The following is a 20,654-nucleotide window of genomic DNA, read 5'->3' on the forward strand; positions in this document are numbered from 1 at the left end:
CTTTAAAAAAATATGTTTGTGTGTATTTTTTATGTTACAGAAAACATTTTTAAATTTTTTTCAAAATAAAAGGTTGGGGAAGATAAGGTAAACATTCAGAAATGCAACTCACAGTGTTCAATAGCAAATAAACAGTGACTCATTCTCCCTTTCCCCAAAATAACCCAGGACACACACCACATTGTTCCTGGTCGTCCAGGGGAGTCCCAGGTGCTAGGACCCTCCATGGAACCCACAGAACCACAGGGCGGGAGGACCAGGACGTCCTTGGCCAAGGATCCCTTGCCTACCTCAGATTACAGACCACCCTCCCTCCAGGCCTGACCCTGCAGTGTGACGGAGAACTCTTCCCTAGGTGTGTGGATCCGGAGCGGGTCCCCTACTGTCCAGGTCCCTGCTGCAACTTCCTGCTTCTCTCTGTCCCGTTTGGCTTGGAGCTCTTGAGGTTGGACCGCATGTTCTCGCGCATGGCCATGTGTCTTGTGTGGCCCATTCTCTGCAGGCAGTTTAAAAATCAGCATTGTCTAGACATGCAATGAGTGTTTACATCGTGTCAGCTGAAGAAATGCTTATGAATAATTTCCAGTCTATTAACACCTGAATAATTAGCTGATAGTATTTATTTTCACTCCAAACTCAGAAGCAGAGAAATACAGAAGCCTCAGAATAGAATGTGAAAGGCAGCCACAAATAAAGATAAAATGAAATAAATGAAATAAGGTAAGTAATGAGATTAAATGAATAACATGAAATTAATGAAGTAGAGAAAATAAAAACAACAGTTAATGAAAGAAAATTAGTAAAATGAATGTGAAAGGAAATAAACCAAATAAAATAGCAAAGTGGAATAAACGAAAGAAAAACAATAAAAGGAAAGAACTAAAGAAAGTAAAAGTAAATAAAACTAAACAAATGTGAGGATAACAAGTAGAATGAAAAGAAAGGAAATTAAATAAACGCCATAATCCTTGAGGGAAATAGCAGTGTATTTGCCGGGCAGAATGCGCTCTTCCGCCCGCGCCTCTGGGCCCCGCTCTCGGCCGGACCTGGAGCTCGGCCCTGGGAGATGCCGGGTCCCCGACACTGCGCCCTTGCGCCCGGGGTGGCTTTCCCAGCTCGTAAACGTGGAGCCCTGCCGGGCGGAGGGGCGCTCGGGGCTTGAGAGTAACCGGGGTCTTCCCGGGCTCCTCCGCCGCGCCGCGCACCGTGTCGCGGTAGGTGGCGCTCTGGTCCCCGGGCCCCCGGGTCCACGCGCAGCGCCCGCGGACCGGGCCGGCTCGGCGCTGCCGGGCCGCCGGCACCGCCGCTTTCCTCGCGCGCGCCAGCAGCCCCGCAGCCTCTTACGCCTTCGGGCCGAGCGCCTCCCTCCTCCTCCTCCTCCTCCCCCGCCACCTGCCGTCCCTCGGCCGGCGACCAGCCCTGCGCTGGTTCGTTTGGGGCCCCTGCCAAGCGCCGCAAGGAACGCAGGGCTCTTGCCACATAAATGTGAAACTGGACATCCAGCGCTTTCATCTTCCTTGATGGAATACGTTGTTTTATGTAAAATAATCGAAAGGGTTAGCGAACATCTTGAAATGGGAGTGAAAAACAATTCACCTGCCCGGCCCCTAGTCATTCGGAAAGTTCCCCAACAGCTACCTGTGGCTTTAGCGCGGATTTACGGGGCAGAGGACATTTGCAGACGGTCCTAGGGCAGCTGAGTTGGGGGAGGGGAGCGGTGGGGGTGGGGACGCGGACGCGGGCCGCGCGCATGCAAATGCAGCTGTGACAATCCGGCCGGGCGCCTCCGAGCCTCCGGCCGAGGCTGGAACAAAGCATTAGCATTTTCTACATGTGAAAAGCCCGCATTCCTGGGCCGGGAGGCCGCGAGGGCGCCGCCCCCCTCTCCGCATTCACGCTCGGACCACACAGAGCGCTTCTCCAGCTAAGTGCTCGAAGGTTCGCTTCAGCCTTTCTTTTGACCCGGGCGATGCATACAAAATGTAGATATTTCCCTAAACGCCGGCTTTGACATTTAATGCGATCCTAAGTAGTCTGAAATGTGGACCGGATTAGGACGGGGCTTGGGGCCCACAGGGACACTTGGCCAAAGCCTCCTAAATCCTCCCAGACAATTGTCCGTCACCACACGGATCCCCTTTGCCCCAAACGAGGGGGCTAATGAACTTCCTGGCCTCCTCCCGTGGCACCCCGACTCCCACCCCGGAACCTGAATGTGTGAATTGCTTGCTTTGTACCCGTATGGACCTGCTTGCTTTCGGCGGGCTCGCAGAGTCTGACCAGCAACCCACCTGTGTTGGGCCACTATTTAGCTAACGCTTGCGAAGGCCCAGAGGCTCAAGGGTGCCCAGGCCCTGTGAACCTGGGGATTAGGTTACCCGGCCCTCCCAACCTTGCAAGCAGTTCCTGAGACATTGACAGGCCTAGGACGAGCACATCATCAAACATTCTGTTCAGCAGATTTTTATCGTTCCTGTAGCCCAATCCACACACTGTGTACCGCCGGACAGCCCTGTCCTCAAAGTACTCGCAACCCAGGAAGGAGGAAAACACGATTGACAGAGAACAGAAACTGTGCCTGCAGGCCTGCCGGGGGCCTCAGCGAATACACTCACCAGCTTGGGAAGCCCGCGGGGAAGGAAGGAAGAGGACTCTCCTTGCAGGTCAGGGGCAGGAGAGGTGGGGTGAGATGCTGAGGATGTGGACACAGTGAAACTGGAAGAACGTTCTAGGGAGTGGAGGAGGCGGAAGCACGGCCCTGGGGCTGGAAAACAGTGACTGCTTTCGGGAGAGGGCAGGGAATCCAGTTTGGGTCACACGGGGTGTAAGGGAGGGACCAGGAGAAGCTAAGCAGGAGAATGGAGCAGTTGGCCTGACAAGGCCTGGAGGCTCTGATCCCTGGGCAGGAGTCAGAGCTGCTGCAGGAAGTCAGAGGGTGGCGAGGAAAGGGTGGGAGACGGGGCCCGCGGCGGGGGACGTAGGACTGCCTGTCATCACAGGAGAAGGGCCTCGGCCAGGTAAGAACAGGATGAAAACAGGAGGCCGGTGTTTACGGAACCAGACACCGGACACGCCCAAAGTTGCTTAAGCTCCAAGTCCCCCTGCTCCCTACCACCCACCACCCACCCACAGCGCTGCCTCCAGCGTCCGTGGTAGAGGAAACAGTCTCTGCTTTGACACCCTTCATAAGACACGGTGGAAATGACGGAGTTTCTTCTTGACGCTGTGGGGTTCCAGGCGCATCCAGCAATAGCAGCGGTGGCCACATCCTTAAGCCAACGCTGTGAGGTAGGTACTATTAACACCCTCGTTTTACAAACGAAGAAACTGAGGCACAAAGCAGCAAAACCACCTGTTCCCTTCAAACTTGCTCCAGTGAGAGAACCAAGATTTGGAGTCGAAGAGTCTGGCTCCAGGGTCTGTGACATCACTTTTCTCTAGGTGGCTTCCAGGAAGGGGAACGGACAGGAGAGACTGAGCGGTAACACTGTGTGGAGAGCAACTGGGCGGAGCGGGTCCTGCAGGCAACAAGGCAGGAAGTGAGCTCCCCTGTATTAAATGGTGTGCTTCACATTCATCACCTAATTTTAATCCTCACGCTGGGCCTTGAGGAAAGGTATCCTCGTTTTGCAAACCGGCCTAAGAACTTCAAGAGCGATGCCAGCACTTGCTCCAAGTCACTTGGGCTGAGTAAGGGGCAGAGCCCCTAGCTAACTAGTCAGATAAGGGACTGTGGCTGCCGGAAGTATCGCTCAGGGCACGTTGTGATGACAGAGGTGGCGGAATTCGAGCAGTGTCCCTGTGCAGGCAGATGGAAGGGGATCGGGAAAGGCCGCCAAAGGTTGCTGGGCGTAGGTACCAGGCAAGGAAGAAGCTAGAGCAGAGCTCTGTGGGCGGCCCTCCTATGGGGTAGGAGCCGGGGGGCAAAACGGAGGACTGCCCCAGCTCTTCTGAGGGCTCGTGCTTTGCAGCTCGGGGGACACCCGCAATCACACTCTCTTTGGATCTGTGCCAGGGGTCCCTGCAGTGAATTTTGCCCCATTTTGCAGCTGGATTGCGGGGGGCGGGGCGGGGGGGGAGCTTCAGTGAGGCTCCTCTCAGGACTCACATCCCCATCAAATAAGACGCCATTCTTTGAGGTTAAGGCTTTCAGCACCCACAGCTGTTAAACTACCGAAAACCACGTACCAGAGAAGTTATGCATCAGGAGACACACAGAGAGAGGAGTAATTGAGGACAGCTAGGAAAAACACCAGGGAAAGTGGCATTTAAAACCTTTTAGCAGATTTAGGATTACCTCAGTCAGGAGGTGGTGTCAACAAGTAGGAGCAGGAGCCCTGGCCGAGTACCTTGGTTAGAGCATCATCCTGGTAACACCAAGATTGTGGGCACATAATGAATCAACCAATGAACACGTGAATAAGTGGAACAAACTAATTTTATTTTTCTCTCTCCTTCCCTTACTCTCTCTCTAAAATCTATATAAAATTAAAAAAAAATTTTTTTTAAATGGGGGCAGGAAAAATAGGTGGGAAGAAGCCATCCTGGCTGATGGAACCAGTAACAAGAGTCACAGAGGTGAAGAGCTTACATTTCAGGTGCGGGGATCTGCCAAGGGTGGGCTGCGGGAGGCATGGGCAGGCTGCGGGGAATCTTAATTTGACACAAGGTATCAGACATCGCTCTCAGGCTGGGGAAACATTTAACTGGGCTGCCCCAGCCACTACAGCAGTCGCTAGTAGTGACTCCACTTCTTTCCCAGCCTTCCCTGCAGCTAAGAATGGCTACATGACTCTATCTGACAACAGTGACGTAAGATGAGGTTTGCTGAAGTTTTCTGGGAAGGCTTTGTCCTGAGAGTCTCCCATCAAGATGGGCTGCCTGTGCCCTCTTCTTGCCTCCCATGTGGGTATAATGCCGGAATAGCTTGTGACCATGGGGACGAAAGCCCAAATGCTAAGAGCGATGTGGAAAAATAGAGCCGGGTCCCTGACGGTATCACTGAGAACTAGAACCCAGGCCAGGAGGCAGCTGCCTACACGTGCCCTTCTCAAGTAAGAGAAAAACATCCATCCTTTAAACTGTGGATCCATCTGTAGCCACGTGGAGCCTAGTGTATCCTTATTTAACACAGCAACACGGGGCCTCGACTGCCGCCTCATAGTGATTCCTGCTTTCCCATAAACCAACCAGCAAGCAGGGGAAGTTCTGATTTCTTGAGATTTTTCCAAAGATGTATTATCCTCCAATATAATTAACAAGCCGTTTCCCTCTTCACAAATCAAGACCTTGTGGGGTCCTAGCAATCTGGGATCTGTGGGCTCACGCTCCAGAAAATGCTCGGGCTAAACCACTCTGCTACCATCCTGCAGCAGGGGAGCGGCGCCCACCGAGCTGGGGCTTGTCTGGGGCTTGCCTGGGATTTGGGAAGCAGAGGCTGCCGACTTGGACCAGCTTCAGCGGCCTCATCTCATCTGGAAAAGGCCCAAGGAGACTAGAGCCTGTATTCCGTACCTACCTGGAAAGAATCTCTTCTGTGTATGACTGTAATGGGCCAAAAGGACGAGAGAAGCCGTTTGCACGTTCAAGTGAAGGAAGAACCCCCACCCCTCACCCCCTGCGTCTGAGTAATTTGGGGGCAATGTCTAGTACAGCACAAGTACTCAGTTCTGGGAGACAGCCCTATAAACTCTGTTTGATTTCAGCTAGAGTAATTCAGATAAAGTTCTGGATAAATCATGTTCTACGAAAACACTCCTCTCTCTAGCTGTGAAACCCAGAAATCATGGTATGTTACACTGCTACATTTGGTCTCCACATCTGGGAACTGAAGAGATGTACACAGCAAGAGATACTAAGTGGCCAGCTTTGAAGAATCTACCAAACATGATTCTAAGTGGGAGCTCACCCAGTTTTTCTAAAGCAAGTCTATGACTCACCCTCCCCAACTTAAAGCGAGTATATATTGACCCAATGCACAAACTGTGGCCACGTCAGTCCTGCAACACAAACCTCTCTCGTGGAAAGAGGCTTTTAAATTTTTGTTTCTATGTGCAAAGGGGTTAGCAATAAACCTTGAGCAACTAGCTAACAGGCTCCAGAATCAGTGCTGCTGCGCAAGGGTATAGAAGGGTGGCTGGCCCTGGACCAGAGCCCTGACCCTTGTTTGTCTTCATTCGTGATTTTTAACCAAACTGATTCCTATCAGATCAGTAATCTCTTCTTCTGGTCAATGTTACCAGCCCTATGGGTTTTATTACGCATTTTATGGTCCTTTTATTCATAACTTGGCTTAGTGTACATTCACTTCTCCCCTTGCCTCTGGGTCAGCTTCTGCAAGGGCTACTCCTCTGTGGCAGATCTTGTTCTCTCAATTTAACAAACTTTAACACTAAATCTCAGATGTCAAAATACTCTTAACAGTTGCAAGAAAGACAAAATATGTTATATAAGACTTTTCTGATAAGACCATGATTTAATTGCCTATGACACAGACACATTACATAATCGCTCCAAAGATTAAAGAAAAACAGATGAAAATTAATTTGCGAATCCTTAATTTTAAGTTTCTGGCAAAAAGAATCAGGGGTTAGAATCATTTCAAATTGTATCTTCAAACTCGTACCCTTCACCATCTGTCTTTTATTCATTTTGCTGCGATACAACTAAAAAGGCCCATAAGTACTCCCCTGGGTCTCAGGTAATAGTTTTCCAAGAGCAAAGTATCACTTCCGCTGTACAGTGAAAGCTGGCATTTGGATGGGCTGGATCGGGTGGACGGGCTGGAACACTGGCTTCTTTCTCATTTCAGAGAGTGTTTTCACTGTAGGGAGCAGCTGATTCCTTTTGATGATCTGTAAGGCCAGCTGGGTATTACCTATAAAAACACTTCCCATTAAAACACACACACACACACATACACACACACGCCGCCCCCGCCCCCGCCCCCACCACACACAAAGCCAGCTGTCGGACTCCCGCAAGGGAGGCAGTTGTCTGGGAAGAGCCGTGCGCAGCACCTCTGCACACCCTGGACTCACCTCCTGCCTCCTTCCCATCCCCACAAATTCCAATTTAAGGGATCTCAGGCAGGACCGGGGCAATGGCATTTTTTAAGGCTCCCCAGTGATGCTAAGGTCCAGGCCAGACTGAACACTTTCTACAGGGAAAGTGCGCGGAAAGGATAGCGAACCATGCCGTAGCCCGAACCGCGCCTCTCAGGAGGCCCAGGCCTGCTGGGTGCCGGCACTCAACGCCCCTTCTTCAGCTACAAAGAGGGCAGCCTTTCAAGGATTCCTTCCCATGATCCACAAGAAGGTATGACTTTCAACTCTATTTCTCTCTCCTAATCTCCCCTATCCCCAGCTCTTCCTACTCTGGGCTATCTCTTACGGAGGACCCATAGCCTTTCTTCCAGGGAGCCACATCCTGGAGGTCGTATGTGCTCCAGAGGTATAACCTGGATTTAGGTGTGGATAAATAAATCTCAGCAAAAACTGGCTTACTGTCAAAGTCACCATCTGTGCTCAGAATACTCGGATGTACAACTCAGAGCAACGGGTGTTCTGACTCATGCTCTCAGTTAAGAGTCATTTGGCTGCCTGAGAGAAAGGTCAATCAGTAGGGATTAATTACAATTGTCAGGAGTTATGCTATTCTGTATTTTCACAGATAAAAGGAAATATGCTTAACTTGCAAGAAGTAGGAATTTGTAAGATACCAAAAGTTCCCTAGCTACATTTTTGTTTAGAAGAACCTGATGGGTAACATCTTCAAGGGAGGCAAAGTTTCAGTTTCAAAGAGAAAAAGCAGACACCAAGAACCTTGGGCTCTTTGAAGGAGAGGGGAGAATCCCTTACCGTTCTGTAGTTCAAGGTAGACCGCCAGTAAGATGGCTTCAGGGGGCACCTCTTTAGGATGGATCATGGAAGCCGCCTGTGCTCAAAACAAAAAGGACAGCAAGACACCCATGAAACCAGCAGCTTAAGAGACAAACTCCAAGTTAAAAAAAAAAAAAAAGAAAAAGGTATCAGCCTACAAACAATAGGTCAGCAAACTTACTCAAGCTCATTCCCATATGACCTCCAAGGGACTACTACAGCCTACGGCCCTGCTCTGATGGCTCTTAGGTGCCGCTGCCTTGATCCCTGCCACTGAAACTAGACAGGTAATTTTTAGTCAAACACTTCCTTGGCCTACTCCATACTGAGCTCGTCATAGAAGAAAGCTTTTCTCCCCCCGCCGTTTTCCCCCACCTGGGGTCCTCCTGTCTCTCGGCTATATTCGGTTTTGCGATGGGTGATCAGACCCTCCCGATCCCACAGTCCGCCCCTGCAGCCGAGCCCGCGGTGGCTTTCCTCCACGGAGAGAGTGGCACTTCCAGTGAAACCTGCACGTCCCCTCGTCTCCCTGAAGTTAACAGGTCAGCACTGTAACCTGCAAGTTTCCCATGTTAACAATGGGAATTCAAGCTTAAAAGGCTGGTGACACAGAAAAATACATACCACTGAGCCTATCCAATGTCTTCAATTCTTAAGGATCAAAGCAGGATGATTTGGTCAAATAAAATAATTTATTTGCTTAGGCAACATGCCATCCTTTCCTAGATCCGAAAGCCACGTCACCAGCCAGAAGCTTCTCTCTGATCTAGTCCTGAGGAAAGGAAGCCTGGGCTGCCCTGGTCTTTTTCCTCCGTCCGGGGTTTATTTCCTCCGTCCGGGCCTCTCTGGGCTGCAGGCTTTCCTCGCCTTACCCCCTGATCGAACCAGGAAGTGTACTTCTTGTAATACATAGTGACCAGAGATGGGTGTAAGGGCAAGACACCCAGAAAATAAACACGCGTGCAGATAACTAACAGTCATCCAAGCACATTTACCTAAATGCTAGGGAGAGAGGAAAGGGGATGCACAGTGAATATGGAGAGAGAGAAGGAGGAGTTTATTTCAATGGAGAGCTTCCAGGCAAGGAAGTCTGCTTAAGTCCTGCAGGCTCCGTATCTGACAGGCAGCAAATGGGGAGAACTGGCATCGCAGGCCGAGGTGTGAATGCGGGAGTTGTCTGTGGGACTCGACACTTGCCCAGGGTTGTCCCTGGCGGCGTGAGAAGGAGTCTCACATTAGCCGGGGTTCCCGTCCAGAGCACATACTCCTAAATTCCTCATGAACGAAGCGGGGGGCTTTTTATTCCTCCCACTATGTCCCTGAGGCATAACAACTGAGTTCAGAAAATGAGATTTTATACTTCCAGACCCAGCTTTATACAGGCAAGATCACCTTTACAGCATTTTGTGAAGATTAAAATCTCCATTTTCCCTCCAGCTGGCTATTAATACAGGTCACTTTCTTGTTCTTTGCATTGACCACAGTCTACAGCTTTTTCTATTATGAGACTTAGTGGCATTTTGCTTACTGGCTGCTCAGGATGGTTAGTGGTGGGCAGGCAACCTCTGAAACATCTCCTTGGGGGCCTCTCCAGCCCTTCCCAGGCAGGGCGGGCCTCCCCATTAACAAAGATCCAGCCATTGGATTAACCTAAAAACCAAGGGGCCAAAACAAACCCCCCTTCAGACCCCGAACCAGGCCTGACCCGACCTGTCTCTCCCAGTGGGGCAGCCGCCAGGGCCACCTGCTGTACGGGACCCTGAGCTAGACCATACACACTGTAACTTTAGATCAAAAGCCCTGTTTGCTGCAGTCACTGGGGTCCACAGGTGCTTCCACAAGGGCTGCTAAATACCCTTGCCTTGCCACTGAGAACAGCAAAAGATCCGAACTCTTACCCCATTTAAACTTGTTTACTGAATTCCTAGATAATATCACACATTTCCCTGGCTAGTCCATCACTTAACTGTTCAGATTTTGGACGAGAGATGCTGACCAGAAAACTACTAAGTTGACTAAACATCACTCATGGTTATTTTCTGCATGCTAAACTCCATCACTGCGAGACACAACAAAGTGGCCTCCCTGGGAGGAAATGTCCCAAAGCCAAGGTATCCTGAGAATAGGTGTAATTTCAATTTCGGTCACTCTGACAGCATATGGGAATGTGGGCTCTCTCACGTGCTGCTGGTGAATATGTCATTTGGAACAAACTTTCCTTGTTAAAAATCTTTTTTTATAAAGATTTTATTTATTAGAGAGAGGGGAAGGGAGGAAGAGAGGGAGAGAAACGTCAATGTGTGGTTGCCTCTCATGCACCCCCTACTGGGGACCTGGCCTGCAACCTAGGCATGTGCCCTGACTGGGAACTGAACTGGTGATCCTTTGGTTCGTAGGCTGGCACTCAATCCACTGAGCCACACCAGCCAGGGCTCCTTGTTAAAGATCTTAAAATCTGCACCACCTCGGACCTTGCAATTCCTTTTTTAATAAGGCATCTCCACAGGGTTGCATCGTGCCCACGTCTCTACTTTTTCCCATGGCCGAGCACAGAGGTAAGCGCTCGGCAGACACTTGCTGACTTAGCGTCCTTCGCAGGAGTTACTGCTTTCCGGTTCTGTGAAATCCCTCTGGCGCTGCCAGTGGTGGGACTGTTGCCCTATTACAGGTAAATGTCCTTGTGTATGACTGGTCCAAGGATTGGCAGGTGACCTAAAGAGGTCCAATCAGAAACTTCCTTGAGACCTGCTGATGAGGCAACATTTCAAGTGGTAGAATTCAGGGGTCTAATTTAGTTACATTGCTAGTGGCTTTCTTTAGCATATGTGGAGTTTCTTTGGTACCAGATTTCTAAACCTTCTCTTTCTGAAGGGTATATTTGTAATTTAGCATTTATGACAGGCATAGATTCATGTAATTCAAAAATAAAAAAGTATACAAGTATCCAGTCAAAAGTCTCCCTTTTTAGTGCTTCAGCCACAAAGCACTTCCCTGCCACCCTGAAACCCACGTCAGCAGGTTCTGGTGTGTCCTTTCAGAGATTTTACGCATATATAGGATTACACAGAAACTGCTTCACATCTCGCTTTCACTCTATCACCATTTTCATACACAGAGTTTACAGCTACACAGTGTTCAACTACGTAGATGTGCCATTATTTCAGTGATCCCTTATTTATGGTTTCCAATCTTTTGAAATGTAAATGATTAAAATCGTCAGGAAAATACCTCTCCAGTAAGTGCCCTTTTCCCCCTAAATCAAGTCCTAGGTTCATTTTCAATGCTGGTCAGTTGTTTGCTTTGCAAGAATATTTTTAAGCCTGGAAAATAATCTTCCAATGTTTCACAACTTCACCAGGAGCCTCAGACAAGACAGCAAACCCGCTCTCCACACCCTTCGCTGGCTGCCTCACGGGAGGGCCCGGCCCGGCCCTGCCCAGGCTCACCTGGTGCAGACACTTGCGGGCCTTGTCGTATTCGCTCCTCAGGCAGTAGGCGCTGCCCAGGTTAAAGAGCATCACGGTCCTGGCAGAGTTGACGGAACTGGGGTAGCACTGAGGGGCCCGCTTCCCAGCTGGGGAAAAAGAGCACAGACGCTGGTGAAGAGGCCGGGCCGAGGGCAAGGGAGCAACCCCATCCACTGCCCCAGGGGCTGCTGGGAATAAAGCACGGCTCTGCTCCTCTGGCTGAGAAATGAAGGACACAGAAGGCTCCAGTCTAAATCTTTGGGATGCAGGACAGGCTACTCAAGCATTTAGAAAACTTCTCACTTACAGGACTCCATTGCTTCATTTTCTCCTTTGTCCGATCCTACAAAGACATGAAAATAAATGTAAGGCAGCAGGGTAACAGAGTATATATTCTAAGAACCTGATTTTCTTTATGAAATGAAAATCTAGTATCAAGGCAATTTATTTTTCTTGTAGCAGATGTTCTCTTAAAAAACATCAGAATGCTAGTACCCTATGCCGGAGAAATAATCTTAAAGAAAGTGAATGCTGGCCTTATTCCCTCCAAAAAACTTAGCCATGATTTAAAACTGACTTTTGAATGCAGTATTTTACCTTCACCTAGATTGTGGAATCCCTCCGGAGGGAAAAACACAGTATGAGAATCTAAATGAATAGCTCTAATGTTATCAGCCTTTTAAAAGTTAGAATTTAGACCGTAAGATAACCAACTGCTAGGTCTACCGAGCAGACGATTACTACCCAGTCAGTACAGACTAAACTGTAGAGTGCCACCCGAAAACTTCCTTCCCTTCGCAACTGTGCCCTTCAATTTCCACACAGCCTGAGATACAACGGGAAGCGGAAACGGTGGCCACTTCTGATCAAATGTGTCCTCATTAACCTTGGTCCTGCTCATTTGAAGAGATCCCTAAGGAGACATCAGTGACATTCTCCGGGTTCAAGTGAGTAATGGCATCAGATATTCTGTCCAGAGAGATGAGGGCTTCTGCAGCATATAAATGACCCAAAAACCTAAAATTAAAAAAAAAAAATTTCAAACTGAAAAGTAGGTCATCATGAAACACCCAATGTATAATAAGATTTGGTATATGTTTCATATATTTCAAGTCCTTGAATTGATATCTAAGTTTATTTATAAATGGATCTTGTAAGGGTCACTTAAATTTTCTCTCTTTAGGATCTTAAAATATACAGTAATCATTTTTATATTAGCTAAGTAGGTACAAATTACACATATCAATCAAGAAAGCAGTTCAGAGTTTGCAAATGTATACTGCTCTATTTATACAGAAAATAACATTAACCTAGGAAGGTAATGAGGTTCTGAAATAAGAGGCAGGTCCAAGGAGGAAGGCCCATTGAGAGAGGCCTCAGAATCAGTCCTCCAGGCTCTGCTGCTGGAAAGGCCAAAATGCACCAGAGACCAGACCAGACTGAGGCCAGAGTTGAGTTGCACCAAAGAGACTTCCATTCTACAGGTTTCCTGCTTTTCTACTCATCTATTTTATGCCCACGATGCTACAGCAGATGCACGTCTTCCTGACTTACAAGAGCCTGCGTCTTCCAGTCTCTTATTTTGAGCCATTTCCCCATGATCACCTGATTGATTTTTCAAAATTAAAACAGGCTTTAGACGTATTATACCCTTGCTCAAAACCTTAATGACTTTTTCTACATGAGAACAAAACGAACTAAGTTTTAATCGATTTAAAGCTCTCCACAGTTTGGTTCCACTTTCCTATATCCAGTCAATATTCTTACATCCCCAAAGATTCCTCTGTTCCTACCAGACGGTGTCCTGGGCATAGCACACACACTGCTCACCCCTGGGCTTGTCTCCTTGGCTCAAAGCTGGGCCTCATCTACACAAGCCATTATCTAACTCCTCCTTTTAAAGGGCCAGCTCAGGTCCTCTTGTGCATCTCCTACTGGGGACCTGGCCCACAACCCAGGCATGTGCCCTGACTAGGAATCGAACCAGTGACCCTTTGGTTCGCAAGCCGGCACTCAATTCACTGAGCCACACCAGCCAGGGCCCAATTTTAATTTTTTAATTATGTATTTTTAGAGATGGGGGAAGGGAGGAAGAGGGAGAGAGAAACATCGATGTGCCTGAGAAACATCAACCAGTTGCCTCTCGTTCGCCCCCAACTGGGAACCTGGCCAGGAACTAGGCATGTGCCCCGACCGGAAGTCAAACCAGTGACCTTCTGTCTTGCAGGACACCCAAACCATTGAGCAACACCAGTCAGGGCTGTTTCATTTTTGTTAAAAAGAAAAACAAAACACCACTCTAATAATGCCCACGCACACCGCAATCTGAACACAGCAACACTGCACTCGCTCCTGTCTGGTATTTCATGGAGCTGGACAATGAAGACGGAAGGACCTTGGAGGCAAACCACCTGCCTTGGACTGAACTCAGGATCCCCCAGGCCTGAATATTAGACAAACTTTTCTCAAAAAAGAGCAGGAGTTCCCTTATATCGGAATTGTGACAAAGTCTCATGTTACTTACTAGATGTACAAGTTATGTTTGGGGAACATTGGCCTGAACCAGCTTCAATCAATGTTAATTTTAGATGCCTGTATAAAGTAATATTTTTTCAAAGGCAAAAATAAACATTTACACAATCATTCCTCAGGGTATGATCTCAAATTCTAAGTGCTGCATTTTATAAACAAAGATCACTCAAAGGCAAATGAGTAAGTATTGTATTTTAGAGATTATAAGAATATACCCAACAGGATGAATGAAAAAACAACTGCAAAGTGTTATACAGAGTATCAGTGGCTTTGGACAAAATTTCTAGTATCAGCATTATACAAAGACTGCACCCTGCAATTCACTCAATTCCATAAAAGAAGATGGTATGCTTTAGAAACTTCTAGAATGACAGTGACACTAATATTGAAGAGGCAACTAAAAAGTTTGAATAAAACTCATGTACTCAGGAAATGGTACAGTAGTTTGGAAAAATATTTTAAAATTCTTATTTGTCTATTTCAATTGCATTCCTCAAAACAGATTTATCACGGTGACCAAACTCCTTTTTTGAGGGTCTTCTGAAGACTCATCTTCTTCTTCTTAATAGTTTATTTTTTGTTGTATTTTTCCATGACCATTTATCACACTTACACCCCCTTCCGCCTCCACCTACCCACCCCTAATCCCCACCGCAATCACCACACTGTCGTCTGTGTCTGTGAGTTCTTTCTTTTTGCTTGATCATGCCGCCCCCAACTGCCCGCCCCACACGCCCGAGGTGTCAGCCTGCTCTCTACGCATCTGTCTCTATAGAGCTCATCTTATTTTGAGGCTAATATGTGACAATATGCTCTGGTGGTATGTCCTAGTCAAACCTAGTGACAGACACTACAGAGTCCAAAGGTTCTGCCTAATCCTTGAGGCAGCAAGTGCCATGTCCATTAACCCTTCGGTGCAAAAAGTGAAAAAGTTTCACTACCAACCACAAAATTATCAGTTGCTTTCTCTAGATAACACTGCATTGGGGGAGTAAAACGAAGGAACATGCACCACAAAGGGACTGAAAACCTCCAAACAAAACAAACCAGGAACACACAGGGCAAGTCACACTTACTTAAGAGATCCTGACAGCTTGGGCTGCTGAAGAAGTTTATCTGCGTGATTCAAAGCCATAAGGTTATCGCCCAAAGCCAGAGCCACATAAGCGCTGCAGGCCAGGATGGAGCATCTGCAACATAAAAGGGAAGGGCTGAAAACCTGTTACAAAGCTGGCAATGGTTACATTTGTTAAATAGGAAAGAAGACCTGAATTATGGCTGACGATATGGATACCAGGAAAGCAGAGAGGAAGCCACAGTGGTAAATACTAATGGTAAATAGTTAGAATGACGTATAAAACTACTGTCTGAACTACTGTCTGAAGCACAGTATAGCTATTTACCTAAACAATCTTTAGCTTCCATCCAATTGACCCCATCCCCAACAAATTAACCAAATAGAGTTACAACATATATTTAGCCTGCAAAAAATAATGTAACATTTCTTTGAACATCCTATAAATAAAGCTATACAAGAGATGTTATTCTCCCTAGGTATATGTGTGACTTTGTTAAGAAACACAATTAACTTACTAAAAATCCATTTAACTTAGCTACTGTAAAGTGCTCTCCTCTGAGCCTATTAAGAAGTCTATAGTTCTCACTAAGCAACAATATCAAGAGTAACTGAAAGAATTTCAGTCATATAGGCAGTATTATCCTAAATAAATATTTAAGAAAAAAAACCAGGCTGAATAAATACATGTGAAAATAAAAAAATTTTAAGTTTCACTGATTTTGCTAAGTTGGGTTGGAAACCTGAATTTCTGTTTGATTTTCTACTTAACGTGCAGCTCATTTAAAACAGGTCTAGCTAAAGACTTGACACTAATAGATCACTTGAATGTTAAACAACCGTTCCACAAAGCAATCTTAAAATAAACCCTTGTCAAATAGAAATGAAGTCTGAATGGCCGGCCACAAATGGCCTGACTTAGATATAGGGTTTTGAGGTATGTTTACAAATTACAATACATATGTATATCATTAAGTGCATTTAGGTTGTAATTTCAGTCTGAGGAAGAATGTAACCACATCACCGTAGAGTCCTCTAACACTCTGAAATCCTCTGGCTAGAAATGGTGCTCTGGTAAAAGCCCAGCTGGGCCAGTTCAGAGTACTCTGCTGTTTCCTCTCCCTGGCTCACCCCTGGCTGCTGGAACCTTAGGAAATTATCCGCTGATGGAAAAGTAGCCCCCCAACATCTAACAACACAGAAAAGTAGACCGGTCCCAGAGAAGGCAAAAGGAAATGGACATTTGCGGTCTTTGGCTACGACGGTAGGGCTGAAAGACGGCCTGCTGCGGTTCCTTGTTTTATCAGTGGAGAAACTGAGATTCAAAGTAGTTACATACACTCTTCTCTAGCCTGGAGTGTGTGAGTCAGGCTAACAGTCAGCACTGTGGGCTCCCAACTCACTGCTCTTCCCATCCTATCACACTGTTTCTCCATCAAGTCACAAGACTGCCCTGAAAATGAAGTAGGAAGGTAAGACTGCATTATGATTTCTCCAACGCATGTGTCACTATGCCTATATATGTGCCTGCTGTCCTTTTAAAAAGAAAACAATTTAATCCCAATAGTAAAAGTTTAATTGTTGTGAAGGAGCACCTAATCGACAATCTGTGAACAGGGAACCCTCTTCACAGAAAAGAATAATTGAAGAGCAGGCAAATAGCGGTCGTTTCCAAAGGGATTTTCCTAACAGGCCTGCTGTCGAGATCCCTGAGTCCCCAGCAGCTGTCTCCGCCAGCCGGGCTGCCCTGCGGCCGCGGCCCCGGGGGTCTCCGCTCTGAGAGAAGACTCACAGGCCGCTTATTATCGCCCACTTTCAGAAGCACTTCAGTGGTTCGCTCCCAATGCACTGAGATTAGGGTAATTTAGTGTTCTCTTTTGGCTTACTTGCAGTTTTTATGTTAAAATGTCAATGAACATTTATTTATCAGTCAGGAACGTACTGCTTATGGAGAAGACTTTTACATTTTAAAGCCCCGGGTCAGGTTTTCCAGAGGCCTAACAACACCATCAACTCAGGGCCTAGAAGAGTGACAGCCACCAAGTCTAATATCCATTTTCATTTATGACTTCGCCAAAGGTGGAGGCAAAACATAAGCTCCTTAAAAGGAGAAGCCCCCATCTTTTGATTCCTACACAAAGGCCAGAGCACTTTCTCAGCACCTGCGCTAGGTATTTGATAGGTATTCACTGAAGACCTTTTCAATGTCTCACATTCACTCTTCAGGCAGCCAGAGCCACGCCGGTCCACCGGGACAGGCCGCCTTGCTGATCAAGCCCCCCCTTCCCGGCTCCCCCCGACGGGCCGCCCGAGCCTGGGACGGCGGCCCCCCCACGCGGGCAGCTGGCTGGGAAAATCCTGCCCCGGCCTCTCCCGACCGCAGGGAGGGGGCTGCTGCGCCCCCGCCCTCTGTCAGGCCCGCTCTGGGTCCAGAAATCAGTCCTGCGACGTCTGCAGCAAGGATTCTGTGTCTCAGGAAGTCCGAACTATAATTATGCACAAGGTGAAAATCTGTTTCCCTCAACTTTTGCCCCTTTTCCCATGAGGTATCGTAACAAATCACAACAGGGTAAAAGATTCTAATAATACAACAATCTTTCTGGAAAAAAATGCTTCAATATGTGAACGCAGACCTTGACGGCTGGCTTTCTCATCAAGAAGCAGGAGGAGTAAGCGAGTTCCCGCCCCGTGAAACTCCAAGTAGCATTCACGTTCTGCTTCCCGTCGTGCCTTCCAAGGTCCCCACCGCTCCTCTGGCCGCCACCCCCTCGCTCATCCTCCTTTTCCTCTTAGAAAACAAGCCCGCACTCTGCTGCGCGGCTCCCACAGGCTGGGGACGCTGCAGACACGCACGCCTTCAGCTACAGAGCCTCTGGAGAAACCACTTTCCTTTACTTGTGGTAGCTGCTACTTACAATATTGGCACCCTCCCCCACCATTCGCCCGGCGACTTCCTCGAGCCACTGTCCCATCTGCTTTCCCAAGCCCTCAGTGGATCTGACAGGCCAGCGGACTGGAAGGGCTGCGCCCCGAGGGGACGAGGGGACGCGCGCTGGCTTCGGCCCCCCGGGGACAGTCCGCCACAACCCCTCTCTCTCCCCTCCACAGGTCGGCGGCGCTGGCTCGGGTCCGCCGGCCACCAGCCCTTGGAAAAGAAAAGGACGAGGAAGAAAGAGAAGGGGAAAAAAGAAAAAAAACCTTTCTTCAAAACACCAAATTACAGCAACAAGCTATACAAGATTGGGCATTAAAATCTGTCAAGCCATATGTTCTGTACATTAAATGAATCTAAAACAAGTGTCCGAAGTAGTCTAACCCTTATTAAAGAGAGGTTAGAATGGGGGTAAATTCGGTATGTCCCATTTGTCATAGAAAAACAAAATCACAAAGTGATCTCATAACCAACGCTGTTTGAAAACTTGACTGCAGAAATCCAGTAAGAGAATTTCTTCCAGACAAACTGAATATGGTACTGAATTTTTAAATTTCAAAAAAAAATATTTCAAGCTGTAACCATTTATCTACAACCATCTACAAAACGTTAAACCTGTCAACTTTCAACTCTTAAGAAAATTTAAAAGTTAAATGAGGTAAGGTTTTCACATCATGTTTTCTGTAAATGTTTTCCTATCTAGTAACAGTTCTATGTATGCAAAAACAATCTTACTGACAAACACACCCAAATAAAAAAAAAAGAAAGAAAGAAAGCAAGCCCAGTACAAAGACACTGAAAAGTTTTTCTTTTTAACCAAGTCTAGCATCTCAGAGAACCGTGTCCACTCCAGGCAGCACATAAAATGCATAAAGTCACAGACATAGCATTTTGTGTATGGACAGGACCTTAAGACCACCCAATCCAATTTCCTTATTTGCCAGAAGAGAAAAGTAAAGCCCAGAGGGATTAAATGATTTGTCCAATGTCAGCGGTGGCCCTGTGGGGTTTCCACTGAGTGGCAGACCACTGAAGAATTATTCTAACCCTGGCCTGCAATCAATCTGATCACGTTTATCTAAATGAAATCCTGGGACGCAGATGTGAATCACGCCAGTGTGAGCACAAACAGCTGATAAGGTGAAGGAAGTGTCAGGCAGACAGTTCCCTTCTCTGGCAGAGTGGATTGGATGGACAGGTGCTGGTAGGACCGTCCTCCGTTACAAGACTGACACAGGCTGGGGGTCTAGCAAGAGCAATAGGAGATTCAAAAGATTATTCGCCATAATCCTGTTTTAGGTATGTCTCATGAGGTGCAAGAGAACAACTAGGCTGATACCAAAAGAAGTACAAGTCCTTAAGCACGCTAAAACTGTCTATAATATCTATGTTATCAACCATTTGTTTAATTCATTTTCTCTTATAAACATTGGGCCATGGGAGGCCCAATTCTTTTTAACTGAATGGGAAATAATTCACTGAGTGTTACATCAGAGTCTAAATGAACTAACAAAGGTTCTACAATTTGTATTTGTGAAATAACTTAACTGGGCTTCGTTAAATTTGGCCTGACCATTTTCTTTTATCCATTTTTGAGCCACTAATTAAAAAAAAAAAAAAAGACATTGATGTTTCATGTTTATGCTGTTACATGCTTTGGTGTTAATTTTTCATACAGACATTTCCCATGTTAGCCTCAACATTATTTCCTTCCCTTTCCAGTCGTTATACTGTTTTCCAGGTTCTAGAGCAGCTACCATTTTAGTTTTAGAAATTAAAATTTCAGCTAAAACCACAATCTTAGAATGAACAACAAAGATGTCCTATAATAAAGCCACATGGAAGACTCAGTACATACCCGTGACAGTTAAACAACTGTGCAAACATGGAATGTTAGCAGTGACTAATCCTGTGAATTTATTTCTTTATTATTAATAAGATACCAGTATGCAAGCAAAAGATTTAGGTTGAGCCCTTATCTCATACTATATACAAAAATTAACTCTAAATGGATCAAAGACCTAAATGTAAGCACATAAAACTGTAAAACTCTTAGAACACACAGTGGTAAACTCTCATACCTTGGCTTTGGTAAAAGGTTCTTAGGTATGACATGAAAAACACAAACAAAGAAAAAAACAGATAAACTGACCTTCATCAAAATGAAAAACTTCTGTCATTCAAAGGACACCTTCAAGAAAGGCTAAAGGCAACCCAAAGAATGGGAGAAGATATCTGCAAATCATATAGCTGATAAGGGTCTTTTACCTGGAATATATAAAGAACTCTTATAACTTAATAACAAGAAGATAAATAACCCAATTAAAAAATAGGCAAAGGACCTGAAAAAACATTTCTCTAAGGAAGATATACAAATACCCATTACACAAAGATGCCATGCATTATTAGTCTTCAAGGAAATGAAAACCAAAGCGACAAGGAGATACTACTTCACATCCACTACGATGCATAATAAAATAAACGGCCAATTACAAGTGCCGGTGAAGACGTGAAGAAACTGAAACACTCATATGACTGGTGGCGCTGTAAATGGTGCAGCCACTTTACAAAAGCCTGGCAATTCCTCAAATGATTAATCAGAATCACTGTATGACACCGCGATTCTACTTCTAGCTATACCTCCAAGAAAAAGAAAAACATGCCTACACAAAAACCTGTACACAAATGTTTACAGCAGCATTGTTCATAATAGCCTAAAAAGGTGGAAACAATCCAAATGTCCATCAATGAATGAAATGATAAATAAA

General features: G+C 46.5%; 1 protein-coding gene across 2 annotated transcripts in view; it reads right to left on the bottom strand.

The window, feature by feature from the left end:
* Window positions 1–6,455: 6,455 nt before the first annotated feature.
* Window positions 6,456–20,654, bottom strand: part of CNOT10 (CCR4-NOT transcription complex subunit 10) — a 56,472-nt gene continuing 42,273 nt past the window's right edge. For both annotated transcript variants that reach the window (XM_054594868.1, XM_054594867.1), the window contains exons 14-19: window positions 14,956–15,069; window positions 12,234–12,364; window positions 11,655–11,690; window positions 11,327–11,454; window positions 7,860–7,935; window positions 6,456–6,877 (exon numbers count right to left, since the gene is read on the bottom strand). In XM_054594868.1, coding sequence (XP_054450843.1) covers window positions 6,726–6,877; window positions 7,860–7,935; window positions 11,327–11,454; window positions 11,655–11,690; window positions 12,234–12,364; window positions 14,956–15,069 — 637 coding nt within the window. In that variant the 3' untranslated portion in view covers window positions 6,456–6,725. The remainder of the gene's footprint in view (window positions 6,878–7,859; window positions 7,936–11,326; window positions 11,455–11,654; window positions 11,691–12,233; window positions 12,365–14,955; window positions 15,070–20,654) is intronic.

This window comes from Pteronotus mesoamericanus, unplaced genomic scaffold, assembly GCF_021234165.1.
Source record: "Pteronotus mesoamericanus isolate MK-2021 breed Mesoamerican mustached bat unplaced genomic scaffold, CSHL_Meso_final scaffold_54, whole genome shotgun sequence".
In the NCBI taxonomy this organism is placed as follows: domain Eukaryota; kingdom Metazoa; phylum Chordata; class Mammalia; order Chiroptera; family Mormoopidae; genus Pteronotus; species Pteronotus mesoamericanus.